Source organism: Apteryx rowi, unplaced genomic scaffold (genome assembly GCF_003343035.1).
Source record: "Apteryx rowi isolate R43461 unplaced genomic scaffold, aptRow1 scaffold_14, whole genome shotgun sequence".
Taxonomy (NCBI): Eukaryota; Metazoa; Chordata; class Aves; order Apterygiformes; family Apterygidae; genus Apteryx; species Apteryx rowi.
Genome location: NW_020447641.1, coordinates 4,916,366 through 4,937,075, shown reverse-complemented (window position 1 = coordinate 4,937,075; position 20,710 = coordinate 4,916,366). Strand labels below are relative to the sequence as shown.

Here is a 20,710-nt window from a genome sequence, read left to right as displayed (position 1 = left end):
ATGTATAATTAATATTTATCAATATTCAGTGATACTTGTGTCTTTTTTACATTATGTTCCTCAGTCACTATATATTCAAAGCCTCTAGGAGCTGCTATAACATAAACAATAGCGAGAATATTGAAAAAGAGAAGAATAGGTAGCAGCAGCTTAATACCAGCAAAAGAGGAGAAAGAGGAATGAAAGGCATAGGCCACACCTGCATTATGTGTTAGTAAAACCTTTTAGCATAACTGAGTTTAAGCCAAACTCTTTAGCCAGTATTGCTTGTACCAATTTTCAAGCACAATAAACTGTTCCAGCAAAAGCACTCTTACACCAGTACAGTCACCCTAGCACTAAGTCTTTGCCAGCAAAGAAATAAGTCATGCTAGCAAATGCTTCTAAATTGATCTAGTCAAAAGAAATATCAAGATGTAAATCACTTAGTATAGTAATAAGAAGTATTCTTTCTATGAGATTTCACAACAAGATGTGTGTAAGTGTCACTGCATGCTGCAAGTGCTGATCTCGGGCTGTGCTTCAAGCTGCCACCATAGCAAGAACAGCTTGAAATGGTTCAGGATCTTACATTGATTCACATATATTTAAACAAAAAGGATGTCAAGGCTGATAGGAGAGATTTGTTTAAGTCACTGGGGCTCCAGATTTATCAGTTCTTAAGAGCATACCAGCTGCATTTTTTCTTTTTTTATCCCTGGACATATTCAGAGAGCACATCAGACAAAGGTTATGATGACCTCCACAGCTGCATGGGTTGAGTGTGCCTGCACATCACCTGCCCTGGCAGTGCCAGAGGGGCCCAGGTGCCGGATTATGAAGGGTGTGAAAAGCAGGGGGGTCATCATTTAATTCCTACCACCAGATCTATACCAGCAAGGCTAGGCTGAGGGGCTATAAATAAGCTCTGAGGCTGAGACCCATGCAATGCATGCTCTGTGGATATGGACAGGGGACAATCACAACTGAAGCTATTTCTAGATGTTTAAAAATACGGTCTTCTGATATTTAACAAAGATGACACTAATGGCATAAACTCTAGGGATTTTAAATATTGTCAACTTTTCAACTGATACAGCCTCACCCTATTTATTTTTCATCCACTTATACCTATACAAGGGACTTTAAGCCATCTTGTAAATAAACACTTACTGATATTTTATAAAGGCATTAATGATTAATGTTGGAAAATGAGAATTAAAGAATAAGTCATCTTAGCATAGAGAGTAACACAGGAAAGCTGTGGGTTTTGTGGCAAGTACCTAGCATCCCTTTACTCTTTTGTGTGTGATCATTGCCAAGCTTGAAATTTTCTTTGAAATCCTATTACTATTAAATAGGCATAAATCATTATTATTGTTATTCATTATTACAAAACCGATGACAGATGAATTTGCAGAGATGACATCCACGTGACTGTTTTGGAATATGATCTCAGCTGACGCAAATCAGCTGGGTTTCACAGAGCTATACTATTGGATGACAGCTGAGAAAGTTAACATCCACATTTAATTAATCAGACCAGTAGCTCAAATACTGTTGGACTGCTGCAGGATACCTTCAGCCCCATGGGTTTATATTACTGGATTCTATGATCATGCTTAGTGAAATACGTTTGGTATAAAATGAAAGAGAAAGTGTGAAAAAGAAACTTGAGAAGTGAATTTGACAGTGTAAGGACATATTTGTTTATCTTTTTACAAGACTTGACTATGCAGTTACCAACTCAGGGCAAGGCAGAAAGTCTTCAACAGTTTGTCCCTAAGTAACCACTGCTCTCTGATGAATTGATGTCTTTGTTCTGGATACCAAGATTTAGAAATTCCAGTAGATTTTTCAGATGACTGAATGCTTCAGTTAATAATTCCATCATCCTGGCATGTGTCACAATTTTAAGACTCCAGAAGTCTTGGGGGTAGGACAGTTCAAGTTTACAGTAGTTTCTGATATAGAATTGATTTTTTTTTTAAATCAAATCAAAATCAGATTTTTTTTTAAATCAAAAGTATACTCTTTCAATGTAGTTAAACTATTTTGCAATGGAGGATTTTGATTTGTCTTGATTCACTGTCTTCTTGCCAATAAAAGCCATGTGGAAAAAGGTAAATACTGAATACTATTTTTTAACTGCAGTAAACCTCTTTAGAGCATATTACATTTCTTAAATGCATTAAAACTTCAAAGGCCTATATCAATTACCTTTACAAGCCTTTAGAATATAACAAAACTGCACAGAGTATGTTGAAAATCCTGTAGAGATGTTATAACTGTTCTTTCTTTCTGTTGTAAAGCAGCAGAATAACGTTAAATTACACATTTCATGCATTAAGTTAATTGCAGAATGTTCCAATGGAATGTACAGGATTATCTTTACAAATCTACTTAATTTATCCTTTGATCATATTAGAGTTTAAGTGAGAAAAATGTAATTCCAGTTCATAATAACAAAAGCAAAGAATAAAATAATTAGTTTTAGTTTGCTCTTTAATTTTTTAATCACTTAATTTGACTGCTAGTACAGAAGTTCAAAGACCAAAACTCCAATCTTTTCTAATATTGTATGGCCCTGATCTTGTATGCAATGATACACAATCTTAACTTGAAATACATGAGTAATCCCAAAGACAGCACCACTCATATGTTTAAAGCTAAACATGTGCATACTCATTTTCAAGTTTAAGACTTTGTAGTGTGTTGGCCAGATTTCATAATTCAAATTAGACTGAAGGAGAGTTGTGAGAGCTCAGGTGGTATAAAATCACAGGGCACATTTTACATTATCCTCCAACTTCCATCAGCTTTTTGCCAAGGTAATATCACTGACTTCAGCAGAATTATTCTTGATTTAAACTGCTAGGGACAGAAGAATGGATTTCTAAATTATTCTTGTTTAACATTTTATTTCACATTTTACTGAAGATACAAATAGGACATTTGATCAATCTGCTGAAGATAACTGCACAGAAACCTGTTTGATGTAAAAATATTTAGGTACTGAGAAAATGAATGCTGTGAAAGTTTCTAAGGGGTGAAGAATCCTGTGTCAAAAATAATCCCTGTCACAACTGTCCTGGCATCTGTACAACTTCCCACTGTTGTGTGAGGACTATCATGTGTCTGTCAGTTTGCCTGGGTGCTGTTATCCCACCTGAAGTTAGATCAAAGGCAACTAAAGGAAGAAAAGCAAGCCAGAACCACAAAATAGCAGGGACTTAGGATCTTACCATAAATCAATTGGGATGTTATTAACAACCCCCCTGCTAGTCTTGTGCCCACTAGCTGGCTCTTCCCAGGCTGAATGTAAGAATATAATGCAGGATTGAAGCTGCTGAACTAAAGAGAAATGTGAGAACGAGCAGGTTGTCAGCAAACTGGCTGAAACAAATCAAGAGAGAGCCAAAGGCAAAACCATATTCCTGCCCACTTCACCTAGCCCAGAGACAGGCTCACAGAGTTGGAAGTGTGCAGGAATAGGGCTAGAGTATTGTCACACCGGGGCGAGAGCCTAAACCTCCTGGTGAAAYATGTATAACTAGTTAGAATAAGATCTAATGCTTTCTTTTAAAGTTTCACTTCGATCAGACCCTGTAATGGGTTCAGAGAGCGCTGCTATGTTCAAACCAGCCATCCGGACAGAGTGGCTCTTGCCCGAGGGACCGGGGGCACCCTCTGACGGGTATTATTTGAGGACTGCTCTGAGAAAGGGCTAAAGGCACCATGTAACCATGATACTCCTTTTTCATACACAGAGCTGGTCAGCTACTGAGAGGTAAAAGGAAAATTTGTATCTTCAACTTGTGGGAACTTCTGCTGAAGCTGCTGGGCCTGGCCTTAGCAAAGAGACAGGCTAAGGGAGGAATGGCATGATAACGCCTTCTGTCACCTGAACTTCAGGGCTGTGTGCTACAGACTGCTTTCCCTCGTCTTCTAGGCCACTTCAAGGGACAAAAACATGGTAAGACTGGAGCAGAAGTTAAGTCTTGCAGCCCTAGATGTTCATCTGGGAACTCTTAGGGCAAACAYTGGGTGGAAAACATATTGGTCTGGAAAACCCCTTGTGTGTCAGAGAGAGAAAGAGGCAAGATAAGACAAGAGAAGCCAGCAGAGACGACAGGAAGGGGAGGAACTGCCTTAGCCACAGAAACGCAGTATAATAGAAACCTCACAAAAAAATGAGGAAAGGGAGAGGTCCGAGTTGCATGTTGACTGAAAAATCTGGAATTTTAAGGAAAGTAGAAACAAATAACAGCAATATAAAAAAATCATCCAACTTCTGGTGTCTGATTCTGCTGTTTGTAAAAAAAAGAATTTTAACACTGTCTTTCTGGATGAGCAGCATTTCATCAAAAACATTTGAGTAAAGCTGGATAAATTCAAAGCTTCTGTTTCACAGGAAAAGCTGATATTTTAAAATTTGTATTCATTGAAGAAATATTTTAAAAATTTTCCATGAAGCAAAAAGTATTTTTAATAATTTCATGATAAAAAAATGGCACCCCAAAATGTTAAGCTTTCCCTGATCATTTTTGTCATTTTGATGTTATTTCAGCATATCTCAGAATGAGTAAAACATAATAAAGCATAATATTATGACATATTAATGTTATGCCTTAAGGTATAATATTATAAATTCTCTCTCTCTTTTTTTTTTTTTTAAGTATAGTAATATAATAGTCTGATATGCAATACAAATGGTATAGTAGCTGCCATTAATTTTAAATCAACATAAAAGAAAATAATAGAAAATTTCAGATTATGCCTTATCATATCTTTTTTTCACCTTGAGAAGAGTCAAACACTGGAACATGTTGCCCAGAGAGGCCGTGTCATCTCCATCCTTGGAGGCTTTCAAGACCCAACTGGATAAAGCCCTGAGAAACCTGGTCTGACTTCAGAGCCGACCCTGCTTTGAACAGGAGGTTGGACTAGGGACCTCTTGAGGTCCCTCCCAACCTAGATTATCCCGTGATTCTTTACATTCCATTATGTACTACTAGTGACATGTCATGAAATAAAACAAACGAAAATGAAAACACACTTTCAGAAATGTTAATTCTGAGACAGTATTCCAAAATGTGTTCCGTGTTTTTCTAGATGTTTCAATCTCAGTGATATGAACATTATGAACTGAAATATAATTTTGATTAAAAATGATCAAACTCTATTTCTGACTCTACTGTCAATTTTCCCCCAGAAATAGCCTACTGAACTTTGGCTCACCACTGAGCTTGACATGGAGATATGATTTTACATTCTATGTTTTTCAGGGGAAAAGAGGACATTTCTTTCTAGTAATGAACACTGTACCCATGACAGACTAAAAAATGTAAGTTAAACGGTAGCAGTAAAACTGCTAGAGAAAAGTTAAAATCTTTGAGATTCTAGGAAGAATGCCAATATCAATTTTAAAAGAATAAATTCAAAGCTTGGAATACACAGTTGGATGAAAACCATTTTCTCTCCTTTGTATCTGAAAATAGTTGGAAATAAACCCTTTCTTTGGCTACAGAGTTTAAACTAACGCTGTTGTGTATTATTTAAAATTAAGCATACTTCTGAAGACAGTCTTAGGGGAGGAACTCATGATTCAGTTAAGTGCCAGCACCAATTATGGAAACTAGTGTTTCTTGTTCACTGTTTTGGATCTTTTTTTTTTAAAGTGTCTGAGCATTATTAGCTACATGCTGACAACTCTTATGAACTGTAAGAGCAGATATGAGAAACAGATAACTAAAATGGTTAACAGCAGTATGAATTAAAAGCCTGGTATTCTTCCTACTCTGAGATAGGAATTGCCCCAAGAGCATTAGAACGAAAGCAGAAAGTTCTCTGAGACATGTACAGCAAGCTTAGTTCTGAGCCTTAATTCTGACAGCAATTTTCAGTATTTCTGATATATTTTTAAAATCTTTTATAAGGCAATTAGGTCAGAACTGGCGGTCTTTGTACACAGGCAGACACTAAAGCCAAAACACAATAAGATAAGAGAAACCAAATGTTTTTAAGTAGGGTGAGATGAAAGAAAGTAACAGGCACAAGATCACATTGGCCAGTTACTGGCAAAACAGATTATTACAAAACTGTTATATAAAGTAATGTCATAAGACTAAAATGATAGCTGGTACCTATTTGGAGTAAATACGAAAAACTGACACTGGCCTTTCATATAATCAGTACTAATCRGAGACTTTAGTAGCTCTTGCACTCTTTTTTAATAAATCAATCATTTATTAATGTGAGAAAATTAATGTGATATTCCTCCTGAAAAATAAGAGAGAGCAACTTCAAAATCCATCAGTACTGCCTACTGCTACTACAGCTAGTGAACATGGCATGGACACCCATCCTCGGCTCTAGGCTTCTCCCAAGCGTCTCCCTCCCTAGACAGGATCATGCAGACTCACGAACGTGGTTCTTTACATGTGCCATGCTGTGAGGTCCTTGAATACTGACAAGAAACATGACAAAGATTTCACTGGTTTAGATATGAAGTGGGACAGATTTGAAGCATGCGATTCCTATATGACCGAGGGCTGTATTCCCAGGCAGCACACAGCGACCAGGACCAACCTACAGGAGCCAACTTGCCTAGGAAAGGTCAGACTTTCGACTCATGGTCCCAGCTTTCGCATCCAGTGCTTCCCAGGAACACARCTGGACTGTCTGGTACACTGCATTCAGAGGACTCAAAAGTACATTCAGAGTAACATGAAAGTACTTTTTTTTTTTTCTTTACACAGCCTAAAAATGAAAGCACAAAAGTTGTTTCCACTTACAATTTCACCCCTTGTGCCCTTTTCACCCCTGGGTCCCTGTAAGAAAGAGAAACTGTTAATCCAACATGCTTTCTAGCCTTCTAGGAGTGAAATAAACTAATTAATACATGCAAGAATTATACTGCTTACAGGAATACTCCAATCTTAGCTCATCTGTAGAAGTATTTACAGCTCTGGGGCTCTAATTTTGCTGTATTATTAGAAAAATAAATTATTTGAAAATGTCTTGAAATTACTATATTTAGAAAGCTGATTGTTTTCTTCAGATTGTAGGTACAGTTTTGCTCAGTAACTTTAATTCCTAATGTTTTCCAGTCAATCAGCTCTACTCTCTTCTATTTGATCCACTGTAATAGGAGGTCAGTGCTTCAACATCTTAAGACTTGAAAACCAAACCTGGTGCTTTCTGTCACTGAAAATCCATTGGTTACACATCTGCTTTTACTACCCCAGTAGTAACCCCATCTCTCACAGCTAGATTACCCTCTACCTCTGTGACCTTTATGGCTAGCCTTACACTCACACTGTGTTTCTGAAGATGCTAACAACAATTAGCCTAGGGTGGGGAGAATTTTGCATCTTGATGGCAGCTTTGCATGTCACAGAGAACTAATCTTCAACTATAACGCTTTCTTAATGATAACGGCAAACTATTTGGTTCAGTGCAAAGTCTATTAAAAGTTTTCATTCAGAAACACAACTGTAAAGAAATGAAAGCTTAGTTTTTCTCCTGAGTGGGAATGAAAAGAATGCAGCGAGACTTACTATGTTGTCTTTCTCCCAATAGCTGAAAAGAATACTCTAATTATAGAAGGAACTTTTCCCTTCCCCTTTCTTTTTTACTTCTCCCTGTACACATGTAAGTATTCATACTTATTATTTTTACTGTATATTCATGTTATTTTGATAATTGTGATTTCAATTTTTTAGATATTCTCATTCCCTCCAAGTCTTGTCAATCAGGCAGTGGAACTCTGATGGTAGAAAGAGTTTCTAAAAATCTCTTAAATGGGTGGGAGAGGTACTCCAGGCTCAGGGCCTGCAGACAGAGCCAGAGGGTGCCCTTGCAGAACACTCCTCCGTTTCCAGCACAGAGAGTGCGACAAGGGGTAGAAACAAGGACCAGGGCAGAGCATCCCCACTGCAGGGAACCTGGGGAGCTTTGAGGGCCATCAGAAAGGACAAGAAGATTTTTGAGTTATAAGATGGACCTCACCAGCACCTGGAGCTCCCCAGTCAGGGTCTTTGGGTTCACCCAGTACATGTCTGGAGGGGTACTCAGGAAAGTTCAGGCCAATCAAAGGTATGGCACCAACACATGAAAGATAAAGTACATTGAAACCGAGCATGGATGCTATCAATAAATGTCTCAGACGTAAGGCTGAGCCAGAATACCCGGTGCTGGTTTATACCTTGACTTGCCCACTGGCCCCTCTAGACATGCCCTCTGTATACAGTACTTAGGGAGAAGATCATTGCAATTACTTTTTTCATCTTATTTTTACTACAGATGCCAGAGTCACATATGTTAGCTCACCAGCATGGCATAATATGAAGATAATCCTGCTAGCTGCTGTTTGCAAATGGAAAAATAAGGTTGCTAGTTGCAAAACTGATTAGTAAAAATAAGGCTATGGGTGAAATAACCAAATGATGCAAAAGGAAAGGGAAACTTACAGGCCTGCCAGTTGGGCCTGTTATGCCTTCTTGACCAACAGGGCCAATGTATCCCTGTAAACAAACACAGGAATTTATTAGTCCCACCATGTTTCCAAAATGAAGAAAATCCTCATGACATGCCGTGGTTTAAAGTTCCTCAGCCCACATGCCTGGCACATATCCAAAAGATCACGGCAATGTTCTCCTTCTGAATATTGAGTGCACATTGATATACAAGTAACAAAATTATTTTAATAATTAGTAATTATTTATGCTTGGAGAGCCCCTCCCCCATTCTTCTATGTGAGAGTTGACGCACTAAAAATAGTGGAAACTTAAGCACTCTGTTTACCAAAGATCACATATTTATTGAGCTACAGTCAACAATATCTTGAGCAGTACTACTGTCCACAAGTATTCCTACAAGGCTGCCAATAAGTACCGCTCAAAATGTTACTTTCTTGTTTTCTTTCCTTTAGAGCAAACTGCTCTTTTTCAGCGTTTATCTTGCACAGGGATGTTTAGGAAAAGAAAACACCTATTGGAACAGGCCACTAAAACTGCTTGCACTGTCTCTGGTTCATTGAGCCATGATCTCATGACACGTAGCACAAGTGCTGTGATGTCAATGGCAGCAGTGAGAGAAGAACATCTTGCASTGAGACTTTCTGTGTGGCAACCTTTCCCTCTATTTTTTCACTTGACACTGTAAGGTGGATGCACATTCCCCAATAGTACAAAATCCTAAGAATGCCTCCTCATTTTTGGTGAGTAGTAAAGTAGAATGAGAGAAGTTTTCAGCAGTCATGAAGAATTAGCTAATGCATGCTAGTAACCTTATAGATAAAAAGGAAGTATTTATTAAAAAAACAAAAGACTACCTATTAATTAGTAATGCCTGGGCACTACTTTCTCTTACTGCAAGCCAAGTCTGGCCCTCTCTTATTTTGCTGCAGAACGGAGTTATACAATCGGCATTGTCAGTCAGAGGAAAGAGAAGGTTCTACCCTGATGGACAAAGATATGACAGTAATAAAGATACTTGTGTGGATGAAATCATACTGGAAGACCCACACTATCAGCAGAGCTTGCTTTGTTCCTTCAAGGTTGAAAGACCAGCTCTGCTTGTGTATCTGTATCCATGTTGTATCCAGACCTACTATACTGGTATTGCAGTACCGGCCTACGGCTCCTAGTGAAGGCCTAGTCTCAGAGAGGAGCTTTTGGCTAAAGACTTCTGGCCTTGAGAACAGGAAAAATAGAATTCCCTAAATGAAAAGAAATATGCCACCTGCAAGCCATCCTGAGAATCTCTTTCATGGAGCAAAAGACTTACGACTTGGCCTGTTGGACCTTTTGGGCCCAGAATTCCAATGAAGCCGGTGTCCCCTGCAGGACCCTGAAAATGCAAAGGAATAGTTTAGTCAAACACGAACATTAGCTATTGACTTGTTTTTAATCTCTTATAATCAGTGGAAGTAAGATAGTTTTTAAGAGCAGTAACAGTGAAAATAACAAGCTCACTGACCCAGAACTTTAGTCTTTGGACATGCGGTATGAAACTCTGCCTGCAACGTTCCAATAGTTCAGATTGGCTTTAACAATAATTTGTTCAAGAACTATTAAATCTGTGCTTTCCTAATGATTTCACTCTGTAAATGGCTTAAAATCTAATAGAGAAGAATGAACACATACTTTTGGACCTGGGAATCCTGGAAACCCCATCAAACCTTGATCTCCATGTTCTCCCTGTAACAGGAGCAGGCATCCTCATTATTATTTCACGTTGGTAACTCTTGGACTAGTTTTGTGTCAACAGATGTGATTACATACAGTCTGTCCTTTCAGTCCAGTGTCTCCTGTTGGTCCTTGGTCACCTTGCGATCCTGGAAGGCCTCTTTTGCCTCGTTTTCCTGGATGACCCTGAAGCCCTTTGTCACCCTGTGGATAGGAAGATAATATACCCTTTATTATCATTATGACAGTTGTAAAAGTAAAGATAGGATGCCAGGACTATCAAGTACATAGAAACCATATCTAACTCAGGAGGTTACAGACCTGCAAAAAATTATGACTGGGAGCACACGCTGTCACGCTTGCTTTGCTCTTACACTCTTTCCTAGGTGTTTGCTTTCAGCTCCAAAGACAGACTTTTGGACTGACCCAGTATGTCCACTCTAAATGCTTATTTAGCACAATGTGGTATCCTTTTCCCCTCATCTTATCTATTGCCTGTCTTTTTCAGATTGCAAGCTTTCTGAGCAGGAACTACCTCCTACCACCCCTAAACAAAGAGGTGTAATCCAGATTGGGGGCAGTGGCAAAAAATCACTACGAATAGTGAATACAGTTTATACTGAAATATTTTCATGAAAAGATAACAAAGAGAGACAGTATTTTCTTCTCCCAATTTTCAAGTAATTTAAGGTTTTAAAGACTGTTTACCAATAAAATCATATGTAACACTGTAAATCATTTTCTTAAATTAAGAGTTCTACTCTAAATGCTGAAAACTATTTGTAACATTCCCATTCTTTGCTTCTTTTACTATTGAAACGTGTCTACTTAATATTATCAATAGAATCTGAGGATATGCTGAAGTTGGTACCTGGAACTGCCTGGAAAATGGAGCAATCTCAGATTTGTGTCTTTCTTACAGGGCTGAACGAGAAAAATTTCAGTCCTATGATAAATGAACATCCCAGACACAGTTGCTAGCCCCAAAACTTGGGACTTACACTTGAAAAAGTACAGCACTTTATTGCCAATAAATTGCTTAGATGTTCAAATCACCCAGACCATTTGCTACCAGGTCTCGTCTCAGTTATGGAAGTTTAAAAAGAAAAGATAGGAAACATTTGGCCCTAAAACTTTGATGAATAAATACATAGTGTTTTGAATGGCTGCTAGAGTTGGAAGTAGCATCTGGACAGATAGATGGGAACTCTGCTTTCTATTTATAGTTTATAGAAATGAGGTCAGCACAACCTGCAGACTTACCCTTCAAATATGTTTTGATATCAGTCCTAATGTGATTAACAATAGTATGGTAGTCTCACAATCACTTTTTGCAATATGAAGTCTAAGCAGTGTCAGTAACATTGTACTTAAACAAGATCCTGCTGATGTACCTTTAGTCCTGGTGCTCCCCTGGTGCCTGGCATGCCTGGTAATCCCTTAGGACCTTGAGCTCCAGGATAACCTGCCAGACCAGTTATTCCCGGGTTTCCTTTATTACCCTTAACACATCCAAAATAATTGATTACAGTCAGAACAGCCTAACATGTTTTTTCATTGCATGTTAAAACAGGCAAATAACATACAATCAGACAATGCTTCTGGATGTTTTTTGTATATACAGGCACATATTGATAGTACATTAAAACATACATAAATACAATGATCAGCAGTATCATCTGGATTTCTGCAAATATTCCAAAAACAAAAACCACTTACACTTAGTAACATAGTTACATGTACTGTGACTGTGGGTGGAGTGACAGTTTCTAAGGAACCAATGCCTTAGCCTATGCTTTAGTCCACTGCAAGTGCTCAGTTCAGTGTTCACCTAAAACCTTATTCTGTCCTACCCTAAACATCCTGGTATTGACTCTGTGGAATCACCTGCCTGGACCCACAAAGGCTTCTGAAACCACCCGAGAGTCAGCTGCCTCTTTGGGCTTATGCAGGGCATCTCCCCTATCAGCATCCTCCTAAATAGGAGTAGCTGCTCAGCTACTGCTACCAGTGATGTAGAAATGGTGAGCAATCTTCTGTCCACAGTAATTGTGCATTCAGGTGTACCTGGAAGCACGTATGGGCATACCAAGAACTGCTTTTACCTTCCATCAGAATAATGGGAATCATACAAGATAGTTTATGAGAGACCTGAAACTTCTCCCACACCTGAAAATTTGCATGTTCAGATCAACAGCCCTTAGCACTGATCCCTATTTAATTCTTTTCTAATTCTATTTTGAAATATGCAGGAATAAAGCATTAATCTGCGTTAAGTATAGAAAATGACTCCCTGAGATCTTTCTTGGATGAGAGGTGTGTGATCTTTGCAAATCTGTGTTGATTCCCTTTTAGTTACAAATCTGAAGACTCTGAGCTTACAATAAGGAGCTCATTCTGATGAAAACAAGATGCTAAATTAATTCACTACAGATGGGCTGAAAATACTGTTCAGATTCAAAGCATCCATTTGTCAAGAAGAAGCTAGTCCATATCAAAAAATGAAATGGTATTACCTTCCTTCAAAAACATTCAAAATTCAGCATGCCTATTTATAAATACCAGACATACTAATAATATTAGTATGACTGTGTATGCTCTGAAGGGATTCATAAAAAATAACTTTGCCACATCAAGAAAGATCAGAACGTTTGTTATGAAAATGTACCATAACATCAGACAGAAAAAATTTTTAATGAAAAAACATATAACTGAGTGCATGGAGTTAAGCCAACTAGCATGTTAAAAAATCAAAATGGAAATTTGCCCCATTGATAACGAGTGTTTCTGTGATGTCATTTAGTAGAAAGAATGGAATATCTATATACATACATACATACGTGTGTGTATATATATTTTCTTCTTTTCATACGCCATTCCCTTAAGCATTCATAGAAATAAAAATTATACGAAATGTGATTTTTATATTAAATGTTATTTCCAGGGCTTTTGAATATGGTACTGTGACTTATAGCCTGATGGACAGACAAGCTTATGTGGCCAGTGTTCTGTTCTTTTATCCATTGTGGAAAAATCACTTAAAAGTCTCTCCGCATTACAAATTATAATGCTACTATCTATTGTTAATACAGAGCAATAGAGTAATTTTTAAGAGAAGAAAGATGACATTTTGAATGGAAAAGCCAAAATGTAAATGTTTTTTGGGGTGATACTCCTAAATCAAACTCTGAAGAATTTTAAATACTTGAATGAAGTTCAGTAAGACATCATCTGAAGCTTTAGTGGCTCAAATAAGGCACACTTGCCCCCTATGGGCAACTTCCTCAGTCTTCTCTTTGTTCAACCAGATATGCAAATCTGCACATGTAACAGTGCCTCATTCAGCACCTTGATTAATTCCTCCCATAAAATTTAACTTGACATATAAAAATTATTGGTCCGTCTAACTAAAACTACTGAGAAATAATACAGATGAAATCAATGCAGTCAGATTTCTGATAACGAAAATTACTAAAGGAACTTTCTCCCTTCTCTCTGGGGTGAATGAATGCAGAGCTGTCTCACCATCCCCGAAAGAGGAAGCAGGTAGGTAGCTACCCTCTGCTCATGGCAAAGTACAGATGAAAAATCTGGTACCAGGAAGGTTCCCAGCTCCTCTGCACTATCCCAAATACCTCATACTCTTTTTCACCGCTTTTGGATGAAGCTTCATAGTTGCCTGGGTACATGGACACAGGCTACAAATTCAAAGAGAAAAAGGAAAATGTGGGATGATCTCAGAACCTGACCAACAGAGAGGTGACAAGATCAGCTGGAGTCTGTGACTCACGTTGAGGAACAGAATTGTGAAGTCTTCTCACAGCAGGATAACATTTTTGTTCTGCTGTACTTATTACTAGCGACATATGCTAATAAAATAGTTCTCCTGACAGCACTCTTTCTTTATGTTAATTTTACATCCTATCCAGAATATCAGCAGCAAAAGAGAAAGAAAACAAAGAATTGGTCAAATTTTCAAGATGCTGAAGGAACTGAGAATGGCCCCTTCCTTTTTAAACACTCTAACCTTAGAAAATTTGTAATGCATAAGGATATAATGAGGGACTATGTGGAAGGCAACTTACCTTATGGCCAGGCTTCCCTGGCAGCCCAGGTTTTCCAGGGTTCCCAGGAATGCCTTCTGCTCCAGGGTACCCAATTGCTCCTTTTTGCCCTATTGGCCCTGGTTTTCCCTTGAAACAAATGCAAACAAAATGCAAAACTGTTGACTCTCTTCACTTCCACTGTCACAGAATGAGATTTCAGTCACAGTATTTCCTAAACCCTACATAATAACAGATCCAGTGACCCAGATGAATACTCACAGAGGGAGCTCTGAGTTCGGATGTTCAGTTTAAAATGCTATTGCTTAACCTTAGACTTGCTGTGCTGTTGGATCTGAAGAAATCTGTCTGAAAGCAGGAGGCTGACCCCTCTGCGTGCCAGGCCTGGCTGTGGGGCTGACCCCTCTGCGTGCCAGGCCTGGTAGATGGGTTGGAGTCCTCATTCTTATACTGAAGCAAGGAAACCTGATAAAGAAAGTTTGTTTCTTTATCCATTCATGAAGAACAATCATATGCTTTCTCAGCCTTTATCTTACTAGATACTCTATATTCTCCAATTGAAAATTTATACTGTTTATATTTGCATATATCAAAAATACGCACAAACATCTGATTAGATAAGTTTGTGCTAACCATTGCTATACTTGCACTGAAAGGTCTCAGATCACTTCCACCAAAGGATCAGTGAATTTGTCTTTACAATCCATTTTCCTGTAGGCTGACATATACTACCTTATGGGGCTTGGAATTCTGCAATGCATGAATGAATGCATTTCTCAGAAATATAAATATGCTCTCTAACTACAGAAAATGTCTTTCAAAATAGTATATTTAACAACAGCCATACAGAATATAACATGTGTCATCCTAGTCTCATTTCTAACTTCTAGCTCCTGAACAATCTTGCACTTGGGATGTGCTTTGAGATTTCCTTAAGTTCCACTTTTACTGTCTTGTCCTCCTCACTTCCCCATATGTCTTTCCTTTCTGCCTTTTCCTCCGTTCTGCAGAACTGATGCTCTCCCTCCAGGCCTCCAGAGGGGAGAGCCAAACATTTACAAAAGACACACAGTTTGCTTGTCCTCAGAAGGCCGTTCTTCCACTCTGTCCAGAAGGTACAAGCTCTGCAAAGCAGCTGTATTTCTCTGGTTACCAGCAATGTTTTGATGTGAGGTAGTAAAAGTTATTTATAATATGTACTTGTGTGGTATTATTTATTAGAGGACTAAAATAGCCTTGATGAATTTCTTTTTTGGTTATGTTTACAGAACACATACTGCTTCCCACTCCTGCTTCTCCCTCAAGGAGACCAGGATGCAAGCTGGCTTCTCTAGAGTAACCAAAGCAGGAGCAAGGTCAGGGCAAGTGAGAGAAAGTAGTAAAGCTCAGGGGGTCTGTCAGCCGTATCAGTCACGGACACATGGATCCCGGCTTCTGCAGGCTGCAGCTGTTCAAAGAACTGATGGGAGCCGGGAGCGAACAGTAGTTTGGCTCAGGGCAGTGTGACATGACAACTTCTGCATGCACAAAGAGCTGCACAGACAAATGATCTGATTATGTAACCTGACAAGTGGGGAGCACCTGGTTATACATATAGCAGCTGTATTTCTTTTCCATGTTCTGAGCAACTGAGTATAGTTTGATATCATTTAACATAGTTTCAAAAATTGCTTATTTTCACAAGGGTTCCTTTACACGTAGATAATAAAAATGTTCTTTTGAGTGAACATAAATTAAACCTATATCAACTTTACTGGAACAATGAAAAATGTCCACAGCATACATAAGACCTTCTGGTACCATCAGCATAGCTCAAATTTGATTTTATTGATTCTTATTTTCTTTGATTTATAAACAGAAGATAAATTGTAGGATTTTGTTACTTACAGGAATTCCAGGTTTGCCTGCCTCACCCGTAGCTCCTTTCTTCCCTGTGGGTCCCTAGAAGTTATAAATATTGCGAATTGACAAATGTCATTAATTCAATCCCCTGAGAATTGCTCCCCTCTAGATGAATGCTCACTTTGCCTGGCTTTGGATCAGATCATTTCCATTTCAGGAGACAGCAAAAACTTTTTCTAGAAGTGTATACTTTTTGTGGTAGACTTGTATACATTTTCCCGTTCCTGAATGGACAATTTGTAGCTTTCAGATAATTTTCAACAACAACTAGCATAAAAAGTTATTTGCTGCAGATCTGACAATTTCAGCTCTATCAGCCACATCTTTGTAAGGAAGACACTTCTACAACACTTTCCATATCTTTTAAAAATGAAAATCATGAAAAGTAAGCAATGTAGATGTAATGAATGTGTGCGGAAGAAGGTACTAGAAAACGAGACTGTCATAGAAGGGAATGTTCTTTTTTTATCTATAATGCACATGAAAGATAAAATTTGCTTTAAAACAGCCTTTTTTGGCTTGTTTGAGCTAAAAATCTGTAGTTATGGACAACTGAATGGTATTGATAGCAGATAATACTCTCSTAAGTAACTTAGTGACACAGGAGGCCAAGTACCAACAAAGAAAAGCTCGGAATGGATCAAAAGCACTTCAGAGAATTTTGTTTATAAGATATTTTTCATGGAATGAAAAAATCTAGAACATTTCACTAACTTTAGAAAGCATTCATAAATCACAATGTGGACAGGAATTATATTCTACCTCTCAAGGATACAACCACGTAGACAGCAGGGACAAGAATAATAATTGTTAGCATGATCAAGTAAAAAAGTACTTCCTAGCTTTTCTGTACTAATTATTTTTAATACTGTTCTCAAAGCAAAAGTTAGGGAATTACTATGCTGCAATAAGCTAAAATTACATATCATGCAATAAAGTGAAAAACCTAAAGATCTTTGTAAGTGTAAATCTTTTGTTTTATATATATATATATATATATAATATCTCTATATTTATATATATAAAATAAAATCAGGAAAATTCTGTTCTATTACTTAATTTAATGCCTTTTTGGTAATAAAGTTATACAAAAACTTTGCCAATCAAAACTGAAACTTACATATTCAAGGAAATTTATACTGTTTCCATTAAAATTTCAGAGGGCATATAAAACAAACCCAGGCAACTCAGCACTGCAGTTAACAGGATCAGCTCTGTAAGGTTTGTTATGCACCACCAACCATCCCGCTGGAGTAAAGCCTGTGTGACTGTGTTTCTACTATTAACTTTTTTTCATAAAGCTTTAGACTGTTATGGTTTGCTCCAGGCTGAATGCTGATTCCATATTGGTAACTGACATTTTTAATCTGAGAGTCATTTGCAACAGACAGAAAATCTYCTCCATGGGGAGGGCAGAGGAGTGACTGATTTTATTCTGTGCTATGAGCAGTTTGTCAAAGGCAATATATCTGAGCGCATGGTGAGCGTACATGCTGACAATGTCTCCACATGGTATTTCCTTCCTATTGCTCCCCATTCCTAATCTACCATAGATTCTCATATTTACCCAGAAAAAATTGAAATTGTAACAGAGTTGCTTTGTGGAACTTCTCAGAAAAAAATGCTAAAACTAATATATTTCAACACACCATCAAGATGAACTGTTATTTCTAAAGGAAAAGATTCGCTTTTTGATCTTTTTTTTTTATGACTTGCTCTGTCATTATTCTTCTATTATTCTGTAGTAAATTCTGTATTTCCAGGCCCATGGAAAATTCAGTGCAGCACAGTACTGGGAGTTTTCATTTACAGATCAGAGCAATAGAATCCTGGGCACTTTCTGGAGCTAATTTACCACCAGGAATCCTAGTTAAGGGTGTAACTGAATATCACTCAAATGTTTCCAAAAGAGCCTTTCTTAATGCTTTATATCACTGTAAGGTAAAACCACCTGCTTAACAAACAACATGTATTTGCTATCTAAGATCATTATGTATTTCTCCTAATTTTCTGTTTATATTTTTATTCTTCCTAGAGGTATGAAAAGAAAACCCAAACACTGAGCTTCAACCTTATATAACAGCAAAACCCAGAACAACTTCCAAGGTGCTCTGACAGTCATTTACAGGCAATTTATCAAAAATTTCCTATAAGCTTAATATTTGGGAAAAAATAGCCTGACCATTTCCAAACAGAATTTGAGTCTGAGATCTGATTCTTTCCAGGGAAAAGCAAGATGTCAGCAATGGATAATGTCATATAAATGCTGAGATGCCACACAGGCATCTAAGATGAATCAAACTGTGCCTGTCTGAGAGGGAATGCAGCATGATCCGTGTGTAGGTGGCTGACACCAGCCGTAATGCCTGTGCCCTCCTGGAAGCGATCACAAACACTGCTGGAGCTCCGGAGAGCACTAGGCATTACACTGTCTCCACCTCAGACTGGGGGACTTGAAAGTATTGCTTAGCCCTTGCTGAATATCCATTATAAGCTCTTATGGACTTGAAATAGTAAATACAGCAAAAAGAGCCTCCTGTTAAGTAATTAGCCCAAATTCAGCCTAAACCTATGAAACAGGTGGAATCTAGATTTGACCTGATTTGAAACCTAGATATTTTTGCTGCAGAGGAGTCCAGCAAGCCCAGAGATTTCTTAGAACTTAAAAAACATACTGCAGCAAATCTATCTAGGGCATCAAATCATAGTGGAAGACAATGACACAGATTTAAGCAGGATTCAACTCAAGTGTGCTAGTTCAAGTTCTTAAAGACTTAATGTAATGTAGGACATGAGAAGAAGTGGCAGAGAGCCCTAACCTTCCTGTCACACTAGAATATAAAGGCAAATACCACATCATCTTTCAGAACATCAGTCAGAAATTATGCTTCATTCTCAAAAGAAGCCTTACGGTTCACACACTATGCTTTCTTATTTTCTAAGGAAAGTAAAGGTTGAACATACAAAAACATACAAATTCAAATTCAGTGCAGATTTTCCTTATTTTTTCTACTTACTTCTGAACCTCTTTCTCCTTTCGGTCCTTGTTCCCCCATTTCACCTGGTTCTCCCTTTGCAAATAACAAACATTAAATACATTTAAAAAATCATTTGAATGAAAACAAAAATGAATTTTCAACAGCCAATAGAGAATCCTGACTGTTTGAAACACTTACTGGAGGCCCCTGCTGTCCAATTGGTCCTCTAAGCCCTGGAAGACCTATATGACCCTGGGAAGCGGAAAATATAACATATTGCAATACAGATAACTCAGGATGTCAAGCTTGATGAGCTACAAATTTCCTTCTGAGGCCCATCTTGGGAGGGGCTGAGTGGCCGCAGCTCCCATGACAAACTGTATAAAGGATGCTCAGCTCTCCTGAGACCAGACTTTGGGTAGCCTTTCTTCTTTCAATTCCCTACTCAAAACTTACTGCAAGAGCGAATTATATATTGTTTAAACATTTCTGCACTACTGTGAGCACAGATCATATTTGGTTCATTGATTTATTACCATGCCTGATCTCTACTGCCTATGTAACTTAAACAGGAAACTTTGCATCACGGACTGTGTCTTTTGTATTGCAGCAAATAAACACCATCAGTAATTAGAATGAAGTTGTCACCCATTTATTTTTGCTTAAAGACTGTGTAGGATAATGAATAATTGTTGGGATGAGATCTACAAAACCATAGTGCTTACATTTCAAAGAAAAACATTAATTGATCAGTTTGGTGTACCAGCAGGTACATCTCTGTGCACACTTTTGAGAGAACACCCAATACTTCTGGTTCATTATACAACACATTCAAATAAAAAGAAGTGAAAAGCAAGAGGTAATTACCTTGTAGCCCTCATCACCAGGTTCTCCCCTATCTCCACGTTCACCATTAGGACCCTGCAGAGAAAACCAAAGAGCACAATTTAGCAGCTGAACATACCGCTGCAGTGTAGTGAAGACAGAAAGCTGGGATTTCTCTCAAAACAGACTGACCATCCAGCCTGAACCAAGGATTAAAAATATTAAAGTTAGCTTGTCTAAAAGAGTAAACATGAATTATTTCTAAACAAAATGTATTACAGTCAGACATGAGACACTGTCTAAAATATTTTGTAACTGCAGACCAGAGGCTAAAAGATAGATTTTACATGGCCATAAATTAAATAAGAGTATTGACCTCAGTAGAACTTCTCCAAGTTTATGTTCTTACATATGAGAACAGAATTAAAAATCTCCATGAATAAATGAAGAGACTTTGTTTTGAAGGCACAAGAGGAATACTCTCTCATGATTTCTATAAGGGAACATATGGAAAATGAGCTTCTTTTTTTTGAAATGACTAGCTATACCCAGAAGCTGCTTTAATTTTGAAGTTTCTTCTAATGAAAAGGCATTCTCATTCCCTCAGCACGCCTGCCTGGGAGGCATCAGGCATGAGATCTGTGCAGGAGCTGAGGGAGTGGTGTGATTCTTGTGAGTCTTGCAGCTGTTCCTGCTGCAGTCAGACACCTACTGGCTCTACTTCAGGGAAAGCTCTTTACTCCAATTCCATGAGAAATGATATTTCTCC

General features: G+C 38.0%; 1 protein-coding gene across 1 annotated transcript in view; it reads right to left on the bottom strand.

Moving 5' to 3' along the window:
* COL24A1 (collagen type XXIV alpha 1 chain) overlaps window positions 1-20,710 on the bottom strand; it is a 180,933-nt gene that overhangs the window by 9,367 nt on the left and 150,856 nt on the right. Inside the window, exons 43-53 of the mRNA XM_026057594.1 lie at window positions 19,984-20,037; window positions 19,315-19,368; window positions 19,156-19,209; window positions 16,124-16,177; window positions 14,258-14,365; window positions 11,567-11,674; window positions 10,269-10,376; window positions 10,131-10,184; window positions 9,772-9,834; window positions 8,454-8,507; window positions 6,777-6,812 (exon numbers count right to left, since the gene is read on the bottom strand). Of these exons, the coding sequence (XP_025913379.1) occupies window positions 6,777-6,812; window positions 8,454-8,507; window positions 9,772-9,834; window positions 10,131-10,184; window positions 10,269-10,376; window positions 11,567-11,674; window positions 14,258-14,365; window positions 16,124-16,177; window positions 19,156-19,209; window positions 19,315-19,368; window positions 19,984-20,037 (747 nt within the window). The remainder of the gene's footprint in view (window positions 1-6,776; window positions 6,813-8,453; window positions 8,508-9,771; window positions 9,835-10,130; window positions 10,185-10,268; window positions 10,377-11,566; window positions 11,675-14,257; window positions 14,366-16,123; window positions 16,178-19,155; window positions 19,210-19,314; window positions 19,369-19,983; window positions 20,038-20,710) is intronic.